Below are 25,801 nucleotides of genomic sequence, written 5' to 3'. Positions count from 1 at the left end.
TGTTGGGGGGTTGGGGGATCACCATATGGGGGAGCAGCAGTCAGAGTAAAGACTGTTGAGGGGTTGGGGGAATCACCATATGGGGGAGCAGCAGTCAGAGTAAAGACTGTTGAGGGGTTGGGGGAATCACCATATGGGGGGCAGCAGTCAGAGTAAAGACTGTTGAGGGGTTGGGGGATCACCATATGGGGGAGCAGCAGTCAGAGTAAAGACTGTTGAGGGGGAATCACCATATGGGGAGCAGCAGTCAGAGTAAAGACTGTTGAGGGGGAATCACCATATGGGGGAGCAGCAGTCAGAGTAAAGACTGTTGAGGGGGAATCACCATATGGGGGAGCAGCAGTCAGAGTAAAGACTGTTGAGGGGGTTGGGGGATCACCATATGGGGGAGCAGCAGTCAGAGTAAAGACTGTTGAGGGGTTGGGGGAATCACCATATGGGGAGCAGCAGTCAGAGTAAAGACTGTTGAGGGGGGGGAATCACCATATGGGGGAGCAGCAGTCAGAGTAAAGACTGTTGAGGGGGGGGGATCACCATATGGGGAGCAGCAGTCAGAGTAAAGACTGTTGAGGGGGTTGGGGGAATCACCATATGGGGAGCAGCAGTCAGAGTAAAGACTGTTGGGGGGGTTGGGGGAATCACCATATGGGGGAGCAGCAGTCAGAGTAAAGACTGTTGAGGGGGTTTGGGGGAATCACCATATGGGGGAGCAGCAGTCAGAGTAAAGACTGTTGAGGGGGTTGGGGGAATCACCATATGGGGGAGCAGCAGTCAGAGTAAAGACTGTTGAGGGGGTTGGGGGAATCACCATATGGGGGAGCAGCAGTCAGAGTAAAGACTGTTGAGGGTTGGGGGAATCACCATATGGGGGAGCAGCAGTCAGAGTAAAGACTGTTGAGGGGGTTGGGGGGGATCACCATATGGGGGAGCAGCAGTCAGAGTAAAGACTGTTGAGGGGGTTGGGGGAATCACCATATGGGGGAGCAGCAGTCAGAGTAAAGACTGTTGAGGGGGTTGGGGGGGATCACCATATGGGGGAGCAGCAGTCAGAGTAAAGACTGTTGAGGGGGTTGGGGGATCACCATATGGGGGAGCAGCAGTCAGAGTAAAGACTGTTGAGGGGTTGGGGGGATCACCATATGGGGGAGCAGCAGTCAGAGTAAAGACTGTTGAGGGGGTTGGGGGGAATCACCATATGGGGGAGCAGCAGTCAGAGTAAAGACTGTTGGGGGGGTGTGGGAACCAAGTGAAATTAAAACAATACAAATAATAATACAAACAGAAATAGTAATGTACATGTTAACAACTGTAACAGTGATGCATGTCTCTGAGGTGGGGGCAGAGTAAAAGTCAGTGGGGGAGGCTGTCACTAAGGAGAGCAGCAGGTAAGCTAAGCAAACGTCCAGGGAGTGTGGGGGGAGAATATCCATAGGAGGAGTAGCGAGGAGGGGTGTGGGGTGGGGGGGGTGGATGAGGAGACCAGTCGCCAGACAGACCGGACAGATATGTGCAACTGTTTCTCTGTGCTGACCTCTGACCCCATAGAGGGATATGAGGGGGTAATTTCTGCATCTAGATGGGGAGCAGAGGTTACCACTGGCCAGCTGGCCCAATGAGCTGTCCGGAGACAGACAGAAATCTGCCACTGAGACCAGTAGAGGCCCTTTCTCTATACCACGCTGCACTACATTATACTGCAGCCTTCAGCGTCTACAGCCAGTAATACAAAACACTAATATGACTCCACAGATAGCTCTAGTATTTTTAGTGTAAAGTGACAGATATATTGCCTCTCTTGTCTAAAGGCACATGGTGGCATTGTAATAGCACTCTGGATGGATAGAGCAGAAAAAGCACTTCTTCCAAAGCACTGAATGAAATGCTGCTATCATAGCTCGGAGCTAGCTATTAAAATACACTCCAGGAACAGTATGTGCGCAGTGTTTTTTCCTATCAGTGTGTGAATAGGAGGTGGTGGGGCTGGATGGTGGTGCTGTAGAGTGGAATGGCTCCAGGTCTGAACAGCAGTGCTGTAATCCCCGTGTGTTTCTCAGCCCTGACCTGTCTGGAAATGTATGCAGGGAGAGGGAGCCCTTTGCTGCATTGGATAGGAAAGAAATGTAATAACAAATAAACCTTTCACATGAGTAATTCAGATGGATGCCCTGTGGCTTTAACAGAGGATGTGTACAGTTCCGTGTGTGTGTTTATGCTTGTGTGCTTGTGTTTGAGTGTTTGAGTGTTTGTGTGTCTGTGTGTGAGTGTGTGAGTGTGTGTGTGTGTGTGTGTGTGTGTGTGTGTGTGTGTGTGTGTGTGTGTGTGTGTGTGTGTGTGTGTGTGTGTGTGTGTGTGTGTGTGTGTGTGTGTGTGTGTGTGTGTGTGTGTGTGTGTGTGTGTGTGTGTGTGTGTGTGTGTGTGTGTGTCTATCTGTGTTGTGTTCATTTGTCTCCATGAATGTGTGTTTGTGTATGTCTATGTGTGCATGCCTATCTCATGGTAGTGTCGTCATATAAAACAGGAGGTAGGAGGTTCAGACACCAACCTGTAGCATTGTGACAGAGAGCCGGAGTGCACAGTCTTTGTGAAACAGGGTCAAACACAGTATGCTTGCTGGATGGCCCAGTCAAGGCTCCCCACTCATCTCTGTGTCTGTCTCCACCCACCACTCTGTAATTATGCTGCAGTAGGTTGTAGTGTTGCTGGATGGCCCAGTCAAGGCTCCCCACTCATCTCTGTGTCTGTCTCCACCCACCACTCTGTAATTATGCTGCAGTAGGTTGTAGTGTTGCTGGATGGCCCAGTCAAGGCTCCCCACTCATCTCTGTGTCTGTCTCCACCCACCACTCTGTAATTATGCTGCAGTAGGTTGTAGTGTTGCTGGATGGCCCAGTCAAGGCTCCCCACTCATCTCTGTGTCTGTCTCCACCCACCACTCTGTAATTATGCTGCAGTAGGTTGTAGTGTTGCTGGATGGCCCAGTCAAGGCTCCCCACTCATCTCTGTGTCTGTCTCCACCCACCACTCTGTAATTATGCTGCAGTAGGTTGTAGTGTTGCTGGATGTCTCCCCACATCTCTGTGTCTGTCTCCACCCACCACTCTGTAATTATGCTGCAGTAGGTTGTAGTGTTGCTGGATGGCCCAGTCAAGGCTCCCCACTCATCTCTGCGTCTGTCTCCAACCACCACTCTGTAATTATGCTGCAGTAGGTTGTAGTGTTGCTGGATGACCCAGTCAAGGCTCCCCACTCATCTTGCCTCTACACCCATCTCTGTGTCTGTCTCCACCCACCACTCTGTAATTATGCTGCAGTAGGTTGTAGTGTTGCTGGATGGCCCAGTCAAGGCTCCCCACTCATATTGCAAGACATCTTGTGTCATCCTCCATTGACTAATATTCTGGTTTGTAGGAAAGGGGGCACAGAATCTGCCTCTACACCAATCTCTGTGTCTGTCCCCTCACCACTCTGTAATTATGATACAGTAGGTTGTAGTGTTGCTGGATATTTGTTGAGTCTTCTGTATGGGTGAGAGTGAGAATACAGAGTTACTAGAGGTAGACTAGCAGTGAGAACACAGAGTTACTAGAGGTAGACTAGCAGTGAGAACACAGAGTTACTAGAGGTAGACTAGCAGTGAGAACACAGAGTTACTAGAGGTAGACTAGCAGTGAGAACACAGAGTTACTAGACGTAGACTAGGAGTGAGAACACAGAGTTACAATAGTTAGACTAGGAGTGAGAACACAGTTACTAGAGGTAGACTAGGAGTGAGAACACAGTTACTAGAGGTAGACAAGGAGTGAGAACACAGTTACTAGAGGTAGACTAGGAGTGAGGACACATAGTTACGAGAGGTAGACTAGGAGTGAGAACACAGAGTTACTAGAGGTGGACTAGGAGTGAGAACACAGTTACTAGAGGTGGACTAGCAGTGAGAACACAGTTACTAGAGGTGGACTAGGAGTGAGAACACAGTTACTAGAGGTAGACTAGGAGTGAGAACACAGTTACTAGAGGTGGACTAGGAGTGAGAACACAGTTACTAGAGGTGGACTAGGAGTGAGAACACAGTTACTAGAGGTGGACTAGGAGTGAGAACACAGTTACTAGAGGTGGACTAGGAGTGAGAACACAGTTACTAGAGGTGGACTAGGAGTGAGAACACAGTTACTAGAGGTGGACTAGGAGTGAGAACACAGTTACTAGAGGTGGACTAGGAGTGAGAACACAGTTACTAGAGGTGGACTAGGAGTGAGAACACAGAGTTACTAGAGGTGGACTAGGAGTGAGAACACAGTAACTAGAGGTGGACTAGGAGTGAGAACACAGTAACTAGAGGTGGACTAGGGAGAACACAGTTACTAGAGGTGGACTAGGAGTGAGAACACAGTTACTAGCCCTGGACTAGGAGTGAGAACACAGTTACTAGAGGTGGACTAGGAGTGAGAACACACTAGAGGTGGCTGTGAGAACACAGTTACTAGAGGTGGACTTGAGTGAGAACACAGTTACTAAGTTGGACTAGGAGTGAGAACACAGTTACTAGAGGTGGACTAGAGCTGAGAACACAGTTACTACAGTGGACTTGAGAACACCCTTCTGGTGGACTACCCTGAGAACACAGTTCCTGCTGGTGGACCTGAGAACACAGTTACTCCTGGTGGACTAGGAGTGAGAACACAGTTACTAGAGGTCTCCAGGGCAGCATCCTAGACTCCCATAGTTCCCAGTCTGCTTCCTCCACTCCACCACTGCTGTTCCACAGTCTCTTTCCCCACCCTCTCCACCCCTCTCCTGTTCCACCATGCACCCCTGCTCCTTGCCACCCCTCTTTCCCCTTTAAGTTTGAAAGTTGCCGCTGCGCCAGGTGCAGAGCTGCCTATTTACAGTGCTTTACCCCTCTCCTGCTGCCTCCCTCCACCCCACCCCTCTCCTGCTGCTACCCTCCACTCCACCCCTCTCCTGCTGCTACCCTCCACCCCACCCCTCTCCTGCTGCTACCCTCCACCCACCCCTCTCCTGCTGCCTCCCTCCACCCCACCCCTCTCCTGCTGCTACCCTCCACCCCACCCCTCTCCTGCTGCTTCCCTCCACCCCACCCCTCTCCTGCTGCCTCCCTCCACCCCACCCCTCTCCTGCTGCTACACTCCACCCCACCCCTCTCCTGCTGCCTCCCTCCACCCCACCCCTCTCCTGCTGCTACCCTCCACCCCACCCCTCTCCTGCTGCCTCCCTCCACCCCCACCCCTCTCCTGCTCCACCCCACCCCTCCCTCCACCCCACCCCCCTCTCCTGCTGCCTCCCTCCACCCCAGCCCTCTCCTGCTGCCTCCCTCCACCCCACCCCTCTCCTGCTGCTACCCTCCACCCCACCCCTCTCCTGCTGCCTCCCTCCACCCCACCCCTCCCCTACTGCTACCCTCCACCCCACCCCTCTCCTGCTGCTACCCTCCACCCCACCCCTCTCCTGCTGCTACCCTCCACCCCACCCCTCTCCTGCTGCCTACCCTCCACCCCACCCCTCTCCTGCTGCCTCCCTCCACCCCACCCCTCTCCTGCTGCTACCCTCCACCCCACCCCTCTCCTGCTGCCTCCCTCCACCCCACCCCTCTCCTGCTGCTACCCTCCACCCCACCCCTCTCCTGCTGCCTCCCTCCACCCCACCCCTCTCCTGCTGCCTCCCTCCACCCCACCCCTCTCCTGCTGCCTACCCTCCACCCCACCCCTCTCCTGCTGCTACCCTCCACCCCACCCCTCTCCTGCTGCTACCCTCCACCCCACCCCTCTCCTGCTGCTACCCTCCACCCCACCCCTCTCCTGCTGCCTCCCTCCACCCCACCCCTCCCCTGCTGCCTCCCTCCACCCCCACCCCACCCCCCCTCTCCTGCTGCCTACCCTCCACCCCACCCCTCTCCTGCTGCCTCCCTCCACCCCACCCCTCCCCTGCTGCTCCCTCCACCCCACCCCTCTCCTGCTGCTACCCTCCACCCCACCCCTCTCCTGCTGCTCCCTCCACCCCACCCCTCTCCTGCTGCCTCCCTCCACCCCACCCCTCTCCTGCTGCCTCCCCTCCACCCCACCCCTCTCCTGCTGCTACCCTCCACCCCACCCCTCTCCTGCTGCCTCCCTCCACCCCACCCCTCTCCTGCTGCCTACCCTCCACCCCACCCCTCTCCTGCTGCCTCCCTCCACCCCACCCCTCTCCTGCTGCCTCCCTCCACCCCACCCCTCTCCTGCTGCTACCCTCCACCCCACCCCTCTCCTGCTGCCTCCCTCCACCCCACCCCTCTCCTGCTGCCTCCCTCCACCCCACCCCTCCCCTGCTGCCTCCCTCCACCCCACCCCTCCCCTGCTGCCTCCCTCCACCCCACCCCCTCCCTGCTGCCTCCCTCCACCCCACCCCTCTCCTGCTGCTACCCTCCACCCCACCCCTCCCCTGCTGCCTCCCTCCACCCCACCCCTCTCCTGCTGCCTACCCTCCACCCCACCCCTCTCCTGCTGCCTCCCTCCACCCCACCCCTCCCCTGATGCCTCCCTCCACCCCACCCCTCTCCTGCTGCTACCCTCCACCCCACCCCTCCCCTGCTGCCTCCCTCCACCCCACCCCTCTCCTGCTGCCTCCCTCCACCCCACCCCTCTCCTGATGCTCCCTCCACCCCACCCCTCCCCTGCTGCCTACCCTCCACCCCACCCCTCTCCTGCTGCCTCCCTCCACCCCACCCCTCTCCTGATGCCTCCCTCCACCCCACCCCTCTCCTGCTGCCTCCCTCCACCCCACCCCTCCCCTGCTGCCTCCCTCCACCCCACCCCTCTCCTGCTGCCTCCCTCCACCCCACCCCTCCCCTGCTGCCTACCCTCCACCCCACCCCCCTCTCCTGATGCTCCCTCCACCCCACCCCTCTCCTGCTGCCTCCCTCCACCCCACCCCTCTCCTGCTGCCTCCCTCCACCCCACCCCTCTCCTGCTGCCTCCCTCCACCCCACCCCTCCCCTGCTGCCTCCCTCCACCCCACCCCTCTCCTGATGCCTCCCTCCACCCCACCCCTCCCTGCTGCCTCCCTCCACCCCACCCCTCTCCTGCTGCCTCCCTCCACCCCACCCCTCTCCTGCTGCCTCCTTAGGTAGTTGGAGAAATAAATACATTTGTCTGCTGAGGGCGGATTCCTATTTTTCTGATATGTGTTTGTATCGCCTGCAGCCTGTCTGACAGACGTAGCCTTCGCAGGCAGAAGGGTATGCATATATAAATATGTAATATTAATCACCAGTAAGGACACTGGCAGGAATTTGGGCCTTATACCTCCATGGGAGGTGAGGTGTTTTTGGAGGGGTAAGAGCTGTGGTTATCAGGGGGATAGAAATGCAATTACGTCTGACATCTGCCCGGCGATATGGGCCTCCGTGCCCGTAAGCCCTGGAGTTAGAGCAAGAGTTCAGAACCTGTATATGCACAGATCATACCAGACACACACACACACACACACACACACACACAACACACACACACACAGCAAATACACACAAAAGCCACACACTTTCACAAACTGCACACACATCCAATAAATGTACTGCTAATCAGTAGTGGCGCAAAGGCAGATGGTCAGTGGTAATCATCATGTAAGCAGAAATCCTAGAAAGATGCTTTGGACTTTCTTCAGTTGTATCCAATCAGGCTTGAAGGTCAGGATTTGAATGTGGGTGTGTTTTCCCTGCTCGTTTCTTGTACATGCATCTGTTCAAGGCATTGTGTTGTTATTACAGAACCCAGAACCAACACACTGAACATAATCCTCTCACCTGAATACACATCATCTGTGTGAATGTGTGTACCTGTTGGGAGCTCAGTGTTTGGAAGTGTGTCTGTTTGAATGTGTGTACCTGTTGGGAGCTCAGTGTTTGGAAGTGTGTCTGTGTGAATGTGTGTACCTGTTGGGAGCTCAGTGTTTGGAAGTGTGTCTGTTTGAATGTGTGTACCTGTTGGGAGCTCAGTGTTTGGAAGTGTGTCTGTTTGCAGAGGTGTGTTTGTTTGTTTGTATAGGGGAGGGGCTTGGTAGCTTCTGCGATACTGTAAAACATGTGTACAAACACACACACATAATATAACATACACTTTGTCTAATTGTTAGGGCAGTGGTCCCGTGGTGGGAACATATATCAGCGGAAATTTCAAGTGCGCCACGTATCGTTTTTGATAAAACTCAAACTTTCATTAAAATGCACATACAATATACTGAATTAAAGCTACACTCGTTGTGAATCTAGTTACTGTTGGGAGTCAGTGTTTGGAAGTGAGAAGCTATGTCTTGTGAATGTGTGTAGCTGTAAGCTCAGTGTTTGGAAGTGTGTCTGTTTGAATGTGTGTACCTGTTGGGAGTAAACAAAATAATTAGCTGTTTCGGCGCTACACTGTTGGGAGCAATCAAAATATAAAACATTCATTACTGTTTGACCATCTTCTTTGTTGGCACTCAGATGTTTAATCACTATTGGGTGTTTTTTTTTTAAATCGGTCCTATATAGCCAAGATATCGATCTATGAAGACTGTGTGATAAACAAAAAATTTAGTTTCATATAACATCATTTTTAATTAAAAAAGTCGGCGATAAACTTTCACAAAACACTTCGAAATACTTTTGTAATGCAACTTTAGGTATTAGTACACGTTAATAAGCGATAAAATTCATCAGTAGGCGATGTAAATTCTATAGGTGTCTGTATGGAAAAAATGTCCGGATATTTCTCAACCAAAACATCAGGTCGGAGACCGGAGGGAATCGGTTCCCTTGATTCGGTTTGACCAAGAATCAAAGCCGAAGCAAATGACAAGACTCTATACATCGTGTGGAAGCTGTAGGTACTGCAACCTCGGCCTCGTTTAATTCGGTTCTTCTTGAACAATTCCTGGAAGTGGCGCATGGATATTTATTTCCATTTTCAGTGATCAGATTTTCTTGCACTTTTCGATGAAACGCACGTTCTGTTATAGTCACAGCAGTGATTTAACCAGGATAAGTAATCCTTCTCACCCCCCCCCCCCTGAAAGATTTAGATGCACTACTGTAAAGTGGCTGTTCCACTGGATGTCATAAGGTGAATGCACCAATTTGTAAGTCGCTCTGGATAAGAGCGTCTGCTAAATGACTTAAATGTAAATGTAAATGTTTTACAAACGTCTATCCACACATACTAATCATATGCTTATACTATATTCCTGGCATGAGCAGCAGGGCGCTGAAATGTTGTGCGATTTTTAAAAAAAAGCTGCGAAAAGCTGCTTAGATTCTCGACATCCCTAACAGGCTAATAGATCTTGTTTCAATGTCTGGACAAAAAACACTTGGCCGCCACATTCAAACAGGTCTCTGTTTGTGATGGAAACAGAGGAACCAGGCAGGCTGAGGCTCCAGTCTCCACCCTGTCTGTCTGTCTGTCTGTCTGTCTGTCTGTCTGTCTGTCTGTCTGTCTGTCTGTCTGTCTGTCTGTCTGTCTGTCTGTCTGTCTGTCTGTCTGTCTGTCTGTCTGTCTGTCTGTCTGTCTGTCTGTCTGTCTGTCTGTCTGTCTCTCTGGGGCTGGCTAATTACAGCAGCTCATGAGTGCAAAGTGCTGCATCCTAGCTGGACCAACAATAGGAGGGACCCCCACCGTAGCCACTGCTCTATACCTCTCTCACAATCCATCTCTCTCTCGATCCGTCTCCCTTGCTCCCTCCCTCTCCCTCACTCCCTCCAACCAGAGAGAGGAGCTATCTTTGTGTACTCTCCTCCCAGTCTGAGAGGATTTCATTTGAATTCATGTCACACAAAAGTCCCCCTATGTACCCTGTTTCCATCCCCTAGAAGATTGAGATGAAAGCTTTTTCCCTCCCCCCTATTCCCTCCCTCCCTTCCTAAATAAATAAATAAACAGACCTAGTGGGCCTTGTAGAGGAGAGGAGAGCAGAGGAGAACAGAGGAGAGGAGAGCAGAGGAGAGGAGAGCAGAGGAGAACAGAGGAGAGGAGAGGAGAGGAGTGGAGAGGAGAGGAGAGGAGAACAGAACAGAGGGAGAGGAGAGGAGAGGAGAGGAGAGGAGAGGAGAGGAGAGGAGAGGAGAGGAGAGGAGAGGAGAGGAGCGCACTGGGACCTATTATACCACTCTAATCCAACCCCTTCTCCCTGTGTGTGTGTGTGTGTGTGTGTGTGTGTGTGTGTGTGTGTGTGTGTGTGTGTGTGTGTGTGTGTGTGTGTGTGTGTGTGTGTGTGTGTGTGTGTGTGTGTGTGTGTGTGTGTGTGTGTGTGTGTGTGTGTGTGTGTGTGTGTGTGTGTGTGTGTGTGTGTGTGTGTGCAGGCAAGCACCACAGGGAATTTGCACAAGAACCTGTGGTGCTGCCCTTAATTTAGCTCTCCTCAAACATCCCCTTCTTCTTCTTTTATCCATCACACATGTCCCCAGATACAGGCTGGAATCACCGCCCGACATGACGGAATTCCTCATTTGGAATTCTGTGGATTTGGTTTGGGTTAAGTAGGAAAATGTCAGCTTGAGTGCGCCCAGCATGTTCTAGAATGATCCCAAGTTTGTGGCTTTAACAAGCAGCCTGAGCTTTTAAGGTCATCTTTTCTCTGTGATGCATCTCTTTATATCTGTTAAGTGGTTCACTGTTTTCTGTAACACTGCAGAGCACAATGACATTTGCTAATATACACTATGTATACAAAACCTTGATCTTTCCATGACATAGACTGACCAGGTGAATCCAGGTGAAACTATGATCCCTTATTGATGTAATTTGTTAAATCCACCTCAATTAGTGTAGAAGGGGAGAAGACAGTTTAAAGAAGGATTTTTAAGCCTTTAGATTGAAACATGGATTGTGAATGTGTGTCATTTAGACTGTGAATGGGCAACACAAAATATTGAAGTGCCTTTGAATGGGGTATGGTAGTAGGTGCCAGCTGTACTGGTTTGTGTCAAGAACTGCAACGCTACTGGGTTTTTCATGCTCAACAGATTCCCTTGTGTATTAAGAATGGTCCACCACCCGATGAACATCCAATCAACTTCACACAACTGTGGGAAGCATTGGAGTCAACATGGGCCAGAATCCCTGTGGAATACTTTCAACGCCTTGTAGAGTCCATGCCCTAATGAATATAGGCTGTTCTGAGGGAAAAAGAGGGAGAAAAGGGGGTGGGGGTGCAACTCAATATTAGTAAGGTGTTCCTCAGTGTAGAAGACACTGATACTGGTGTAGTCTCTAGTAACTAATGGGGGTTGAGGTGTGTTGTCAACTGTTAACATGTGCAGCCATTGTGTGGTTGATAATGAGCAGGCCTGTTCTGTGTGTATGACAGAACACTACACAGGCTGAGAGGGGATCTGTGTGACGAAAGGGCTACCTGAGAGGGATTAGATAGAGGGGAACATTGTTTGCCAGACCGCACATGGTCAGTGTGTGTGTGTGTACTATGCCCATGGTACTGAGCAGTGCTGCGCCCCTGTGAGCTCTGTGATGTGAGTGACACCGTGCTTCAGGGCATTCTGTGTGTTCCTGTGAGCTCTGTGATGTGAGTGACACCATGCTTCAGGTTATTCTGTGTGTTCCTGTACTCCTGCCTCCGCTGGGACCTCCATTAACTCCAATCAGCTGCTACTTGTGCTAGACCAGTCAGATGATATTTAACATCTCAGTTTAATACACATCAGGCTGATCCCCCCCATGCACTCACCACACACACAGACACAGACATTGCAAGTCATTGCGTAAAGTGTTCACAGAGACACCTAGCTAAGTATTTGATCAGATAAAGTGTTTTGTCATTGCAGAGTCTTCTCCCCAAGCTCACCCTCCCTCTCTCCTCTCCCTCTTTCTTCTCAGTGCTGCGTGATGACTTCAGACAGAACCCTACAGACGTGGTGGTGGCAGCGGGGGAACCGGCCATCTTGGAGTGTATCCCCCCTAGAGGTCACCCTGAACCAACCACCTACTGGAAGAAGGACAAAGTACGCATCGAAGACAAGGAGGACAGGATCACCGTAAGTACTACTACTAACTAACCACATAATACTAACTATCCATGTACGACTAACTAACCACATAATACTAACTATCCATGTACGACTAACTAACCACATAATACTAACTATCCATGTTCTACTAACAAACCACATACTATTACTTAACCACATAATACTAACTAACAACTTAAAAATAATTAACCATGTACTACTAACTAACTAAGCATGTACGACTAACTAACCACATAGTACTAACTATCCATGTACGACTAACTAACCACATAATACTAACTATCCATGTTCTACTAACAAACCACATACTATTACTTAACCACATAATACTAACTAACAACTTAAAAATAATTAACCATGTACTACTAACTAACTAAGCATGTACGACTAACTAACCACATAGTACTAACTAGCCATGTACTACTAACGAACTAACCATGTACTACTAACTTACCACATAATACAAACTAACCAGGTACTACTAACTAACCACATAATACTAACTAACCATGTTCTACTAACAAACCACATAATACGAACTATCCATGTTCTACTAACAAACCACATACTATTACTTAACCACATAATACTAACTAACAACTTAAAAATAATTAACCATGTACTACTAACTAACTACCCATGTACTACTAACTAACCGCACAATACTAACTGACCATGTACTACTAACTAACTAAGCATGTACGACTAACTAACCACATAGTACTAACTATCCATGTACGACTAACTAACCACATAATACTAACTATCCATGTTCTACTAACAAACCACATACTATTACTTAACCACATAATACTAACTAACAACTTAAAAATAATTAACCATGTACTACTAACTAACTAAGCATGTACGACTAACTAACCACATAGTACTAACTAGCCATGTACTACTAACGAACTAACCATGTACTACTAACTTACCACATAATACAAACTAACCAGGTACTACTAACTAACCACATAATACTAACTAACCATGTACTATTAACTACCCATGTACTACTAACTAACCACATAATACTAACTAGCCATGTACTACTAACTAACTAACCATGTACTACTAACTAACCACATAATACGAACTAACAACTTAACAATTACTAACCATGTACTACTAACTAACTACCCATGTACTACTGACTACCCATGTACTACTAACTAACTAACTAACCACTTAATACTAACTAGCCTAACTAACTAACCATGTACTACTAACTAACCATATAATACTAACTAACATTTACATTTAACCATGTAACTACAAACTAACTAACCATGTAACTACAAACTAACTAACCATGTACTACTAATTAACCATGTACTACTAACTAGACACTAACTACTAACCACCCCCTGGTCATAGGCCCGTGTGAGGTATGTAGATCAACTTGTTTCCTTGTGTCCTCAGATCCGAGGAGGGAAGCTGATGATCTCCAACACCAGGAAGAGTGATGCTGGCATGTTCATCTGTGTTGGCACAAACATGGTGGGAGAGAGAGACAGTGAGACGGCTCAGCTGACTGTGTTTGGTAAGCATCAATGTATGACGGTGTTCTCAAATGCGTTTTACATATGTTTTCTCATGACCCACTAATTAAACAAAGTCCTTCATGTACAGTAAGCCACTGAAACAGTCGATGTTACATTATACTGAACTGAACTACTCTATGACTATTGCTGTCTCTCTCTCTCTCTGTCTCTCTGTCTCTCTGTCTCTCTGTCTCTCTGTCTCTCTCTCTCTCTCTCTCTCCCCCTCTCTCTCTGTCTCTCTCTCCCCCTCTCTGTCTCGGTCTCTCTCTGTCTCTCTCTGTCTCTCCAGAGCGTCCCACCTTCCTGCGTCGGCCCATCAACCAGGTGGTCCTGGAGGAGGAGGGGGTAGAGTTCAGGTGCCAGGTGCAGGGAGACCCCCAGCCCAACGTACGCTGGAGGAAGGATGATGTTGATGTACCCCGTGGGAGGTAAGACCCATTAAACCAACCAATGTTTTTCTGATCAATTTGATGTTATTTTAATGGACAAAACATTTGCTTTTCCTTCAAAAACAATGACATTTCTAAGTGATCCCTTTTTTGGTAGTGTATATTCTTTAATACCTCTGTCGTCCCTTGGCCCCCCTTTGACTTCTCCATCAGTAGTACTGAGTGGTTGATCCTGTATAGTTGAGGTGCCAGCCTGTTCTTCTCTGCCACACTGTAGTTTACATAGACTAACTCAGGACGAGTGAAAATGTCAGAATCTCTCTCTCTATCTCTCTTTCTATCTCTCTTTATCTCTCTCTCTCTCTCGCTGTCTAATGATAACTCTACAGGAGAAACAGGACTGCTGCCAGCCCTCTCTCTCACCTGCCCGTCTCAGCCTGCCAGCCAGCAGGAATTAAACAGGACCATTAGGCTGTTCACAACACTCATTAACCACACAGGGTAACCCTGCTAGCTGCTAGACAAACACACTGTGCCCCCATAGCTCTGTCTGTCAATCAGTGGTCAGCCAAGGGAGACAAAGCGGTCTCATTGTCCATACCAGAGGCCGGAGTCTGCAGACAGACGGACAGACAGATAGGCAGGGTATCTATGTGTGCCAACTGAGAACATGACCCTGGGAGTGTGTGTGTTCAGGTGCAGTTGTACAGGTGAGCCCTTGGCACATAATCCCACAATCGCACGACACAACAATAAACCTGTTCGCCCTTTCTGAGAAAGAGAGAAAAACCGAGCGAGTCACACCGGCCCTGCGTGATGTGTATTTGTCATAGTTTATACAGAATACTGTACCACTCTGCTTCTTGTCAAATGTCTTTTCTTCAACTAGTGCCAGCAGTGATGGTGTTCTATTGGCCCTCTGCTCCCTCTGCCCCACTGTATCTCAGTCACTGCACATAGAGTCAACAGCAGGGCTGTGTCACTACCAGGGTTCAAAGAGACTGGCCTGTCCAACTTTAGGGTCACTCACTGCTAAGGTCACCACATTGAACACAGACTAATGGACGTTTGTCAAGGCTAGCTGCTATCTGCTCTGTTTGTGTCTGATAAGGTCAGGGTTCATAGGGTAGGGTTCATGAGCTGAGCCAGACCAAATAGACACAACTAACTTACTCGCTCATGTCTTTGATGTAACTTTGGTTCAGGAAATGAGATATTATTCATTATGACACATTAATTAACAGACTCATGAGTTTAGTAACATAAGATACATCCTGGAACACGATTTTCTCTGTTGCTTCTTCGTTTCCTGTGTCTTGCCTTTGAAGTCCAGTTATATTTGGAGGAGAAAGTACTGAACATGTGAAGCAACGGTAGCTGAATGATTAGATGTTCACGATCACGGTGTTTATAATTACATTCCCATGTTGTATTTGTTTCCAGTCTATCGGTTCTCCTTTGAAGCAGACTGGCTGAATGTGTGAAGACTGGATGAATGTGTGAAGACTGGATGAATGTGTGAAGACTGGCTGAATGCGTGAAGACTGGATGAATGTGTGAAGACTGGCTGAATGTGTGAAGACTGGCTGAATGCGTGAAGACTGGATGAATGTGTGAAGACTGGCTGAATGTGTGAAGACTGGCTGAATGCGTGAAGACTGGATGAATGTGTGAAGACTGGATGAATGTGTGAAGACTGGCTGAATGCGTGAAGACTGGTGAAGACTGAAGATGAATGTGTGAAGACTGGCTGAATGTGTGAAGACTGGATGAATGTGTGAAGACTGAAGACTGAGACTGGCTGAATGTGTGAAGACTGGATGAATGTGTGAAGACTGACTAGATGAATGTGTGAAGACTGGCTGAATGTGAAGACTGGCTGAATGCGTGAAGACTGGCTGAATGTGTGAAGACTGGATGAATGTGTGAAGACTGGCTGAATGTGTGAAGACTGGATGAATGTGTGAAGACTGGCTGAATGTGTGAAGACTGGCTGAATGTGTGAAGACTGGATGAATGTGTGAAGACTGGCTGAATGTGTGAAGACTGGATGAATGTGTGAAGACTGGCTGAATGTGTGAAGACTGGCTGAATGTGTGAAGACTGGATGAATGTGTGAAGACTGGATGAATGTGTGAAGACTGGATGAATGTGTGAAGACTGGATGAATGTGTGAAGACTGGCTGAATGTGTGAAGACTGGATGAATGTGTGAAGACTGGCTGAATGTGTGAAGACTGGATGAATGTGTGAAGACTGGATGAATGTGTGAAGACTAGATGAATGTGTGAAGACTGGATGAATGTGTGAAGACTGGCTGAATGTGTGAAGACTGGATGAATGTGTGAAGACTGGATGAATGTGTGAAGACTGGATGAATGTGTGAAGACTGGATGAATGTGTGAAGACTGAATGTGTGAAGACTGGATGAATGTGTGAAGACTGGATGAATGTGTGAAGACTGGATGAATGTGTGAAGACTGGATGAATGTGTGAAGACTGGCTGAATGTGTGAAGACTGGATGAATGTGTGAAGACTGGATGAATGTGTGAAGACTGGATGAATGTGTGAAGACTGGATGAATGTGTGAAGACTGGATGAATGTGTGAAGACTGGATGAATGTGTGAAGACTGGATGAATGTGTGAAGACTGGATGAATGTGTGAAGACTGGCTGAATGTGTGAAGACTGGATGAATGTGTGAAGACTGGATGAATGTGTGAAGACTGGATGAATGTGTGAAGACTGGATGTGTGATGTGTGAAGACTGGATGAATGTGTGAAGACTGGATGAATGTGTGAAGACTGGCTGAATGTGTGAAGACTGGCTGAATGTGTGAAGACTGGATGAATGTGTGAAGACTGGATGAATGTGTGAAGACTGGATGAATGTGTGAAGAGTGTATTATTTTAAGTTGGACGTTCTCTGCTGTCTTTGTTGTCTTTGGGAGAGCAGTTGTTTTATTGAAGTCGGTATCTTTCCCCACTCTGAAGCTTATCTGCAATTATAACATCAAACACACTGCCTGTCTGACAGACAGAAACTCAGTGTAAACTGAAAGCTCAAACTTCCAGTTTGCCTGCAGATAATGATGCACTCATTTCCCACCAACATACATTCTGTGCCTTCAGAATATATTATTTTATTAATACTTGTTCCACATTTTGTTGCTACAGCCTGCATTCAAAATGTATTCAATTCATGTTTTTCGCCTCAGCCATTTACACAGAATACCCCATAATGACAAAGTGAAAACATGTTTTTAGACATTTTTGCAAATGTATTAAAAATGAAATACAGTAATATCTTATTTACATAAGTATTCACACCCCTGACTCGTTACTTTTAGAAGCGCATTTGGCAGTGATTACAGCTGTGAGTCTTTCTGGGGTCTCCTAGAACTTTCCACACCTGGATTGTATAACATTTGCATATTTAGCTTATCAAAATTCTTCAAGCTCTGTCAAATTGATTGTTGAACATTTAATCAACATTTAATCATAGATATTCAAGAAGATTTAAGTAAAAAAAGGTACTCGGCCACTCAGGAACATTTACTGTCTTCTTGGTAAGAACTCCAGTGTAGATTTGGCCTTGTGTTTTAGGTTATTGTCCTGCTGAAATGTGAATTCATCTCCCAGTGTCTGGTGGAAAGCAGACTGAACCAGGTTTTCCTCTAGGATTGAACAGCATAAAAACAGCATACACAGCACATTATGGTCTTTCTCCTGCATTTCAAAGACGATGGTACAAAAATGTTTTTTTCTTTGTATTATCTTTTACCAGATCTAACGTGTTATATTCTCCTACATTATTTTCACATTCCCACAAACTTCAAAGTATTTCCTTTCAAATAGTACCAAGTATATGCATGTCCTTGCTTCAGGTCCTGATCTACAGGCAGTTAGATTTGGGTGTGTCATTTTAGGCGATAATTGAAAAAAGGGGACGGATCCTTAAGAGGATTTATTAATTTTATAATCACCATTGGCCTCATGGTGAAATCCCTTTGCTGTTTCCTTCCTCTCAGGCAACTGAGTTAGGAAGGACGCCAGTATCTTTGTAGTGACTGTAGTGTAATCTATAGTGTAATTAATAACTTCACCATGCTCAAAGGGATATTCAAAGTCTGGTCATTAAAAAATCATGTTAAACACTATTATTCCACACAGAGGGAGTCACTACATGTAACACTGACACCAGAACCAGAGCCAGCCCTGAAAGATGCAACCATGCTGTGTGTATGTGCCTGTGCTTGTGGGTAAGGCTGATGTGCATGTCGGCTTAGTGTGTGTGTGTGTGTGTGTGTGTGTGTGTGTGTGTGTGTGTGTGTGTGTGTGTGTGTGTGTGTGTGTGTGTGTGTGTGTGTGTGTGTGTGTGTGTGTGTGTGTGTGTGTGTGTGTGTGTGTGTGTGTGTGTGTGTGCATGTGCTTGTGCATGTGTGTGTGTCAGTGCTGGTCCTCACCACGGAGGAAATGAAAATGAAAGATCCCAAAAGATCAACCACTTTGATGTAAGGAGAGGCTACTGTTTACTGTTCATCAGAAAAGGTTACACTGTCCTTATTAATATGATAAGCTGCAGAAAGAAAGACAATTAGATCCCCCTTCTCTCCCTTTTATACATGTCTTGCTGCCCCCCCCCCCCCACCCGCCCTGTTGGCATAGACTAGAGCAGTGTGTGTGTGTGTGTGTGTGTGTGTGTGTGTGTGTGTGTGTGTGTGTGTGTGTGTGTGTGTGTGTGTGTGTGTGTGTGTGTGTGTGTGTGTGTGTGTGTGTGTGTGTGTGTGTGTGTGTGTGTGTGTGTGTGTGTGTGTGTGTTTCAAAGGATGATTGCTGGAGCCTCAGCTGAGTAAACAGCTCTTTAATGTGCTCAGTGGCTCTAGCTGCCTCTCAGGCAAACACAGACACTGGCACACAGACACAGGTCCTGGCATGGGGTAAAGCAGGGATAGGGTGGTCAACAGAGGCTTAGTAGCACATATACAAGGTTGTAGTGTATGTTGTTGTATTAGAGTAGGGTAGCTTTAACGCTGGTATAAGACAAATACGGTATGATCTAGATCTGTAGATCTGTGGAACTTGTGTATAACTTCCATATGGCTGGAAGAGGGAGGTTTCTATACATCATTCAGTAATATGGAGAGGACGGAGCTCATGGAAATCAGTCTGCCACATCTGCGAGCCAGGATGGGAGGAACAGAAAGCTAATTTTTTCCAGGCGGGAGAGATTCAGAAGAATCAACTATAGCGAGCCCCAAATCCCAGAGAACGGACTTGGACAGGGTGTGTTTCATCTCCCAGCTCTCTCTGTGTGGCCCAAATCCCTTTCTCCTTCTCTCTCTCTCCCTCCCTCTGACCCCTGTGCCCTCCTCTTATCTGAATCCCACCACCCCAGCAGCCCATCTGTATTCAGCCTGTCAGTCCCCCGACCCCAGAGCTACAGCCCCCCAATACCCCACACTGCCTTTCAATATCCATCCTGTCCTTTCTAATATATCTTTGTCTCTGCATGTGTGTGTGTGTGTGCTTCTTCATATTTGTGTGTGTGTGTGTGTGTGTGTGTGTGTGTGTGTGTGTGTGTGTGTGTGTGTGTGTGTGTGTGTGTGTGTGTGTGTGTGTGTGTGTGTGTGTGTGTGTGTGTGTGTGTGTGTGTGTGTGTGTGTGTGTGTGTGTGTGTGAGCGTGTGCGTGTGTGTGTGTGTATGTGCGTGCATGCGTGTATACGTGTGCGTGTGTGTGTGTGTTACAGAGGTGTGGTGGGTGACGTCATTCTACTGAGCTATTTACTTTAAGTTCCTATTCTTACCTTGTATTATGTCTTATTGTTTTTACATTGTTGAAAAGGAACATGCAAGTAAGCATTTTGTTGGACAGTGTATACCATGTTTTAATCCTGTAAATATGTGTTTTAATCCTGTAAAAACAGTGCTTTTAGACAGTGTTGTTAAAGACAGTGTTGTTAGACAATGTTGTTAAAGACAAGGTTGTTAGAAAGTGTTGTTAAAGACAGTGTTGTTAGACAGTGTTGTTAAATACAGGGTTGTTAGAAAGTGTTGTTAGACAGTGTTGATAGACAGTGTTGTTAGATGATTTTGTTAAACAATGTTGATAGACGGCGTTGATAGACAGTGTTGTTAAATTAAAGACGGTGTCGTTAGACAGTGTTGTTAGACAGTGTTGTTAGAGAGTGATAGACAGTGTTGTTAGAGCCAGTGTTGTTAGACAGTCTTGTTAGAGAGTGTTGTTAGAGACAGTGTTGCTAAAGAGTGCCGTTAGACAGTGTTGTTAGAGAGGGTGTGGTTAGAGAGTGCTGTTAGACAGTGTTGTTAGAGACAGTGTTGTTAGATGATGTTGTTAGGGAGTGCTGTTAGAGACAGTGTTGTTAGAGACAGTGTTGTTAGAAAGTCTTGTTAGAGACAGTGTTGTAAGACAGTGTTGTTAGAGACAGTGTTGTTAGAGACAGTGTTGTTAGACAGTGATGTTAGAGACAGTGTTGTTAGAAACAGTGTTGTTAAAGACAGGGTTGTTGGACAGTTTTGATAGACAGTGTTGTTAGATGATGTTGTTAGGCAGTGTTGTTAGAGACTGTGTTGTTAGAAACAGGGTTGTTAGACAGTGTTGGTAGACAGTGTTGATAGACAGTGTTATTAGACAGTGTTGTTAAATTAAAGATGGTGATGTTAGACAGTGTTGTTAGAGACTGTGTTGTTAGAAACAGGGATGTTAGACAGTGTTGATAGACAGGGCTGTTAAATTAAAGACGGTGTTGTTAGACAGTGATGTTAGAAGTGTTGTTAGAGAGTGCTGTTAGACAGTGTTGTTACAGAGTGCTGTTAGACAGTGTTGTTAGAGAGGGTGTTGTTAGAGAGTGCTGTTCAACAGTCTTGTTAGAGACAATGTTGCTAGACGATGTTACTAGAGTGCTGTTAGAGAGTGTTGTTAGACAGTGTTGTTAGAGACAGTGTAGATAGACAGTGTTGTTAGAGACAGTGTTGTTCGAAGGTGTTGTTATAGACAGTGTTGTTAGAGACAGTGTTGTTAGAAGATGTTGTTAGAGACAGTGTTGTTAGAAACAGGGTTGTTAGACAGTGTTGTTAAAGACAGTGTTGTTAGAGACAATGTTGCTAGACGATGTTACTAGAGTGCTGTTAGAGAGTGTTGTTAGACAGTGTTGTTAGAGACAGTGTTGATAGACAGTGTTGTTAGAGACAGTGTTGTTAGAGAGTGTTGTTAGACAGTGTTGTTAGACTGGGTTGTTAGACAGTGTTGTTAGAGAGTGTTGTTAGACAGTGTTGTTAGACAGTGTTGTTAGACAGTGTTGTTAGAGAGTGTTGTTAGAGAGTGTTGTTAGACAGTGTTGTTAGACAGTGTTGTTAGAGAGTGTTGTTAGAGAGTGTTGTTAGACAGTGTTGTTAGACAGTGTTGTTAGAGAGTGTTGTTGGAGAGTGTTGTTAGAGAGTGTTGTTAGACGGTGTTGTTAGACAGTGTTGTTAGAGAGTGTTGTTAGAGACAGTGTTGTTTGACGGTGTTGTTAGAGAGTGCTGTTAGAACAGTGTTGTTAGACAGTGTTGTTCGAGTGTGTTGTTAGACGGTGTCGTTAGAGAGGAGCAGCAATGTTGACCCTCAGTTTTCTGTCATTCTTCAGATCCGCAACTCAGCAGAAAAAAACATGGCAGGCTACGGCTTCTGTCTCTATGACTTATATATATATATAGATATAGATACATCTAGTATTCATGTGTGTGTGTGCGTGCGTGTGTGTGTGTGTGTGTGTGTGTGTGTGTGTGTGTGTGTGTGTGTGTGTGTGTGTGTGTGTGTGTGTGTGTGTGTGTGTGTGTGTGTGTGTGTGTGTGTGTGTTTCTGTACAGCACTTTGAGATATCAGCTGATGTACGAAGGGCTATATAAATAAATTTGATTTGATTTGATTTGATTTGATTTTGTGTGTGTGTGTGTGTGTGTGCGTACGTGCGTGCGTGTATACGTGTGTCATCCTGTGAAGGCAATAGACTGAATCTATTATACTGTGAGTGCCTACAAAATAAAGTCAGCCAGTTAAATGAAAGACATACTGTAGCAGAAAATAGCAGAGCACTATACAGTGTCTTTAATTAGGGAGTGGATGCAGGTCATCTGTAATGTACCAAGTGTATAGATCATTTAGCCTCATCTCTGATGGGAAAATCTTCAAATGGCGCCTGTCTCCTTCATCTCATGTGAGGAAAAAGAGTTTGAGCATGTGAACACGGGGCCTCCCGAGTGGCGCAGCGGTCTAAGGCACTGCATCGCAGGGTTAGTGGAGGAGTTGGCCGGCCGGGATTTCCTTGTGTATTCGGCTGTAGCGACTCTTTGAGGCGGGCTTGGCTTCGGTCGCCAGATGGACGGTGATTCATCCAAAACATTGGTGCGGCTGGCTTCCTGGTTAAAGAAAGCAGTGTGTCAAATAAGCAGTGCGGCTTGGCAGGGTCGTGCTTCGGAGGACGCATGGCTCTCGACCTCCGCCTCTCCCGAGTCTGTATGGGAGTTGCAGCGATGTGACAAAACTGTAACTACCAATTGCCAATTGGATATCACGAAATTGGAGAGAAAATGGGTTAAAAAATATATATTAAAAAAAGAGCATGTGCCCTTTGTCTCTATCACACACACACACACACACACACACACACACACACACACACACACACACACACACACACACACACACACACACACACACACACACACACACACACACACACACACACACACACACACACACACACACACACAAACACTCTGCCAGGCATCTGTCAGTGAGTGGTTCTTTGCTTTCGAGTTTTTCCTGCTGTATCTTCAACATCTCCCTATAGACGTTTCAGCGTCTGTTCAAAACCACTCTGACAAATCCTAAAATGCCTTGCTGTGGTTATCATGCTGCTTTGGGTAATGGCAGCCCTCTGGGTGCACAGCCCTCATTGGCCCCTCATTCCCTCATTGTCCCCTTGGAGAAAATCTGTTGCAGTATCATAGACTCATTTTAAATTTACGTTTATGAAAAGGACAAGGACAATATACTGGGATCAGCTAACCCTAACATAAACCATTAGGGGATAAATACATCACTGGTCTTAGATCAGTGTCTAGGTGTAATAGCACTACACTCTGCGTGGTTGGTTGACAGCAGACTACAGCTACGGGACAAGTCAACCATTGTGGGGGGAGAAGAGGGGAAGGAGTGGGGAGAGGGAGCAAGGGAGTACAGTTCTGCCCTAGAGCCCTACAGAGAGAAGATGAGAAGTGATAAGGCTGGTTCATTGATTCCGTCCTGCAGTTGACAAGCTATCGAAAAGGTTACCTGGCTGCTTGGATTAGGCTCAGGTACAGCGTCAGTCAAAGTTTGTGAAACAGGATCACTCTGCCCTGTCTATCAGATGAGAGGAGAGAGAGGACCTTGTCTCTGAGCTACAGCCACACAGTCAGAGTCAGGAGAGGAGAGGAGAGGAGAGGAGAGGAGAGGAGAGGAGAGGAGAGGAGAGGAGAGGAGAGGAGAGGAGAGGAGAGGAGAGGAGAGAGAGAGAGAGAGAGAGAGAGAGAGAGAGAGAGAGAGAGAGAGAGGACCTTGTCTCTGAGCTACAGCCACACAGTCAGAGTCAGGAGAGGAGAGGAGAGGAGAGGAGAGGAGAGGAGATGAGAGGGAGAGGAGAGGAGAGGAGAGGAGAGGAGAGGAGAGGGAGGAGAGGAGAGGAGAGGAGAGAGAGGAGAGGAGAGGAGAGGAGAGGAGAGGAGAGGAGAGGAGAGAGAGAGAGAGAGAGAGCTGGCCTCAGTCCCATACCTGAAACCTGGGAGACTGACTCATTCTTGTTACTGTACAGCATCTGTACAGCATCTCACACACACACACAAGGACAGATAAGGACTGAGTCATTCAGTACGACACCACAAATACACTTGACCACACATATACTTGACCACACACACACACACACACACACACACACACACACACACACACACACACACACACACACACACACACACACACACACACACACACACACACACACACACACACACACACACACACACACACACACACACACACACACACACACACACACACACACACACACACACACACACACAGGTGATAAGAAGCTCTCACAGTGAGACAGCAAGGACACTTCAGGTGACACAGATGAGTGTTTGAGAAATCTTCGAGTCCCTGTGTGGTATAGAACTGCTGTAGCACTGTAGAAACTCACATCTCCAGCAGCAGCACAGGCACAGTTTGGAACTCAGGTCCCACAGTCCAGCACTCATTATAGTCATATCTATGTTGACCCAGCCTTGTGTTTCAAACACCTGAACTCTGTAGACCCAGCCTGTGTATCAGACACTTCAACTCTGTAGACCCAGCCTGTGTATCAGACACTTCAACTGTGGGCCCAGCCTGTGTATCAAACACTTCAACTCCGTGGGCCCAGCCTGTGTATCAAACACTTCAACTCTGTGGGCCCAGCCCTGTATATCAAACACTTCAACTCTGTGGGCCCAGCCTGTGTATCAAACACTTCAACTCTGTAGACCCAGCCTGTGTATCAAACACTTCAACTCTGTGGGCCCAGCCTGTGTATCAAACACTTCAACTCTGTAGACCCAGCCTGTGTATCAGACACTTCAACTCTGTGGGCCCAGCCTGTGTATCAAACACGTCAACTCTGTGGGCCCAGCCTGTGTATCAAACACTTCGACTCTATGGACCCAGCCCTGTGTATCAGACACTTCAACTATGTGGACCCAGCCTGTGTATCAGACACTTCAACTCTGTGGACCCAGCCTGTGTATCAAACACTTCAACTCTGTGGACCCAGCCTGTGTATCAAACACTTCAACTATGTGGACCCAGCCTGTGTATCAAACACTTCAACTATGTGGACCCAGCCTGTGTATCAAACACTTCAACTATGTGGGCCCAGCCTGTGTATCAAACACTTCAACTATGTGGACCCAGCCCTGTGTATCAAACACTTCAACTCTGTGGGCCCAGCCTGTGTATCAAACACTTCAACTATGTGGACCCAGCCTGTGTATCAAACACTTCAACTATGTGGACCCAGCCTGTGTATCAAACACTTCAACTATGTGGACCCAGCCTGTGTATCAAACACTTCAACTATGTGGACCCAGCCTGTGTATCAAACACTTCAACTATGTGGACCCAGCCCCTATGTAGTCCCAGTGTATCAAACACTTCAACTATGTGGACCCAGCCCTGTGTATCAAACACTTCAACTATGTGGACCCAGCCCTGTGTATCAAACACTTAAACTATGTAGTCCCAGCCCTGTGTATCAAACACTTCAACTCTATGGACCCAGCCCTGTGTATCAAACACTTAAACTCTGTGGGCCCAGCCCTGTGTATCAAACACTTCAACTCTGTGGGCCCAGCCTGTGTATCAAACACTTCAACTCTGTGGGCCCAGCCTGTGTATCAAACACTTCAACTCTGTGGGCCCAGCCTGTGTATCAAACACTTCAACTCTGTGGACCCAGCCTGTGTATCAAACACTTCAACTCTGTGGGCCCAGCCTGTGTATCAAACACTTCAACTATGTGGTCCCAGCCCTGTGTATCAAACACTTCAACTCTGTGGGCCCAGCCTGTGTATCAAACACTTCAACTCTGTGGGCCCAGCCTGTGTATCAAACACTTCAACTCTGTGGGCCCAGCCTGTGTATCAAACACTTCAACTCTGTAGACCCAGCCTGTGTATCAGACACTTCAACTCTGTGGGCCCAGCCTGTGTATCAAACACTTCAACTCTGTGGGCCCAGCCTGTGTATCAAACACTTCAACTCTGTAGACCCAGCCTG

The 25,801-nt window shown here is 47.5% G+C and overlaps 1 protein-coding gene across 6 annotated transcripts in view; it reads left to right on the top strand.

Annotated features, from left to right (window-relative positions):
* Positions 1-25,801, top strand: part of robo2 (roundabout, axon guidance receptor, homolog 2 (Drosophila)) — a 705,158-nt gene that overhangs the window by 544,368 nt on the left and 134,989 nt on the right. For all 6 annotated transcript variants that reach the window (XM_052468006.1, XM_052468002.1, XM_052468004.1 and 3 more), the window contains exons 3-5: positions 11,856-12,013; positions 13,433-13,553; positions 13,844-13,982. In XM_052468006.1, coding sequence (XP_052323966.1) covers positions 11,856-12,013; positions 13,433-13,553; positions 13,844-13,982 — 418 coding nt within the window. The remainder of the gene's footprint in view (positions 1-11,855; positions 12,014-13,432; positions 13,554-13,843; positions 13,983-25,801) is intronic.

This window comes from Oncorhynchus keta, chromosome 18 (assembly GCF_023373465.1).
Source record: "Oncorhynchus keta strain PuntledgeMale-10-30-2019 chromosome 18, Oket_V2, whole genome shotgun sequence".
NCBI classification, from domain to species: domain Eukaryota; kingdom Metazoa; phylum Chordata; class Actinopteri; order Salmoniformes; family Salmonidae; genus Oncorhynchus; species Oncorhynchus keta.
Note: the sequence above shows the minus strand (reverse complement) of the source record. Positions and strands in the feature narration are given on the sequence as shown.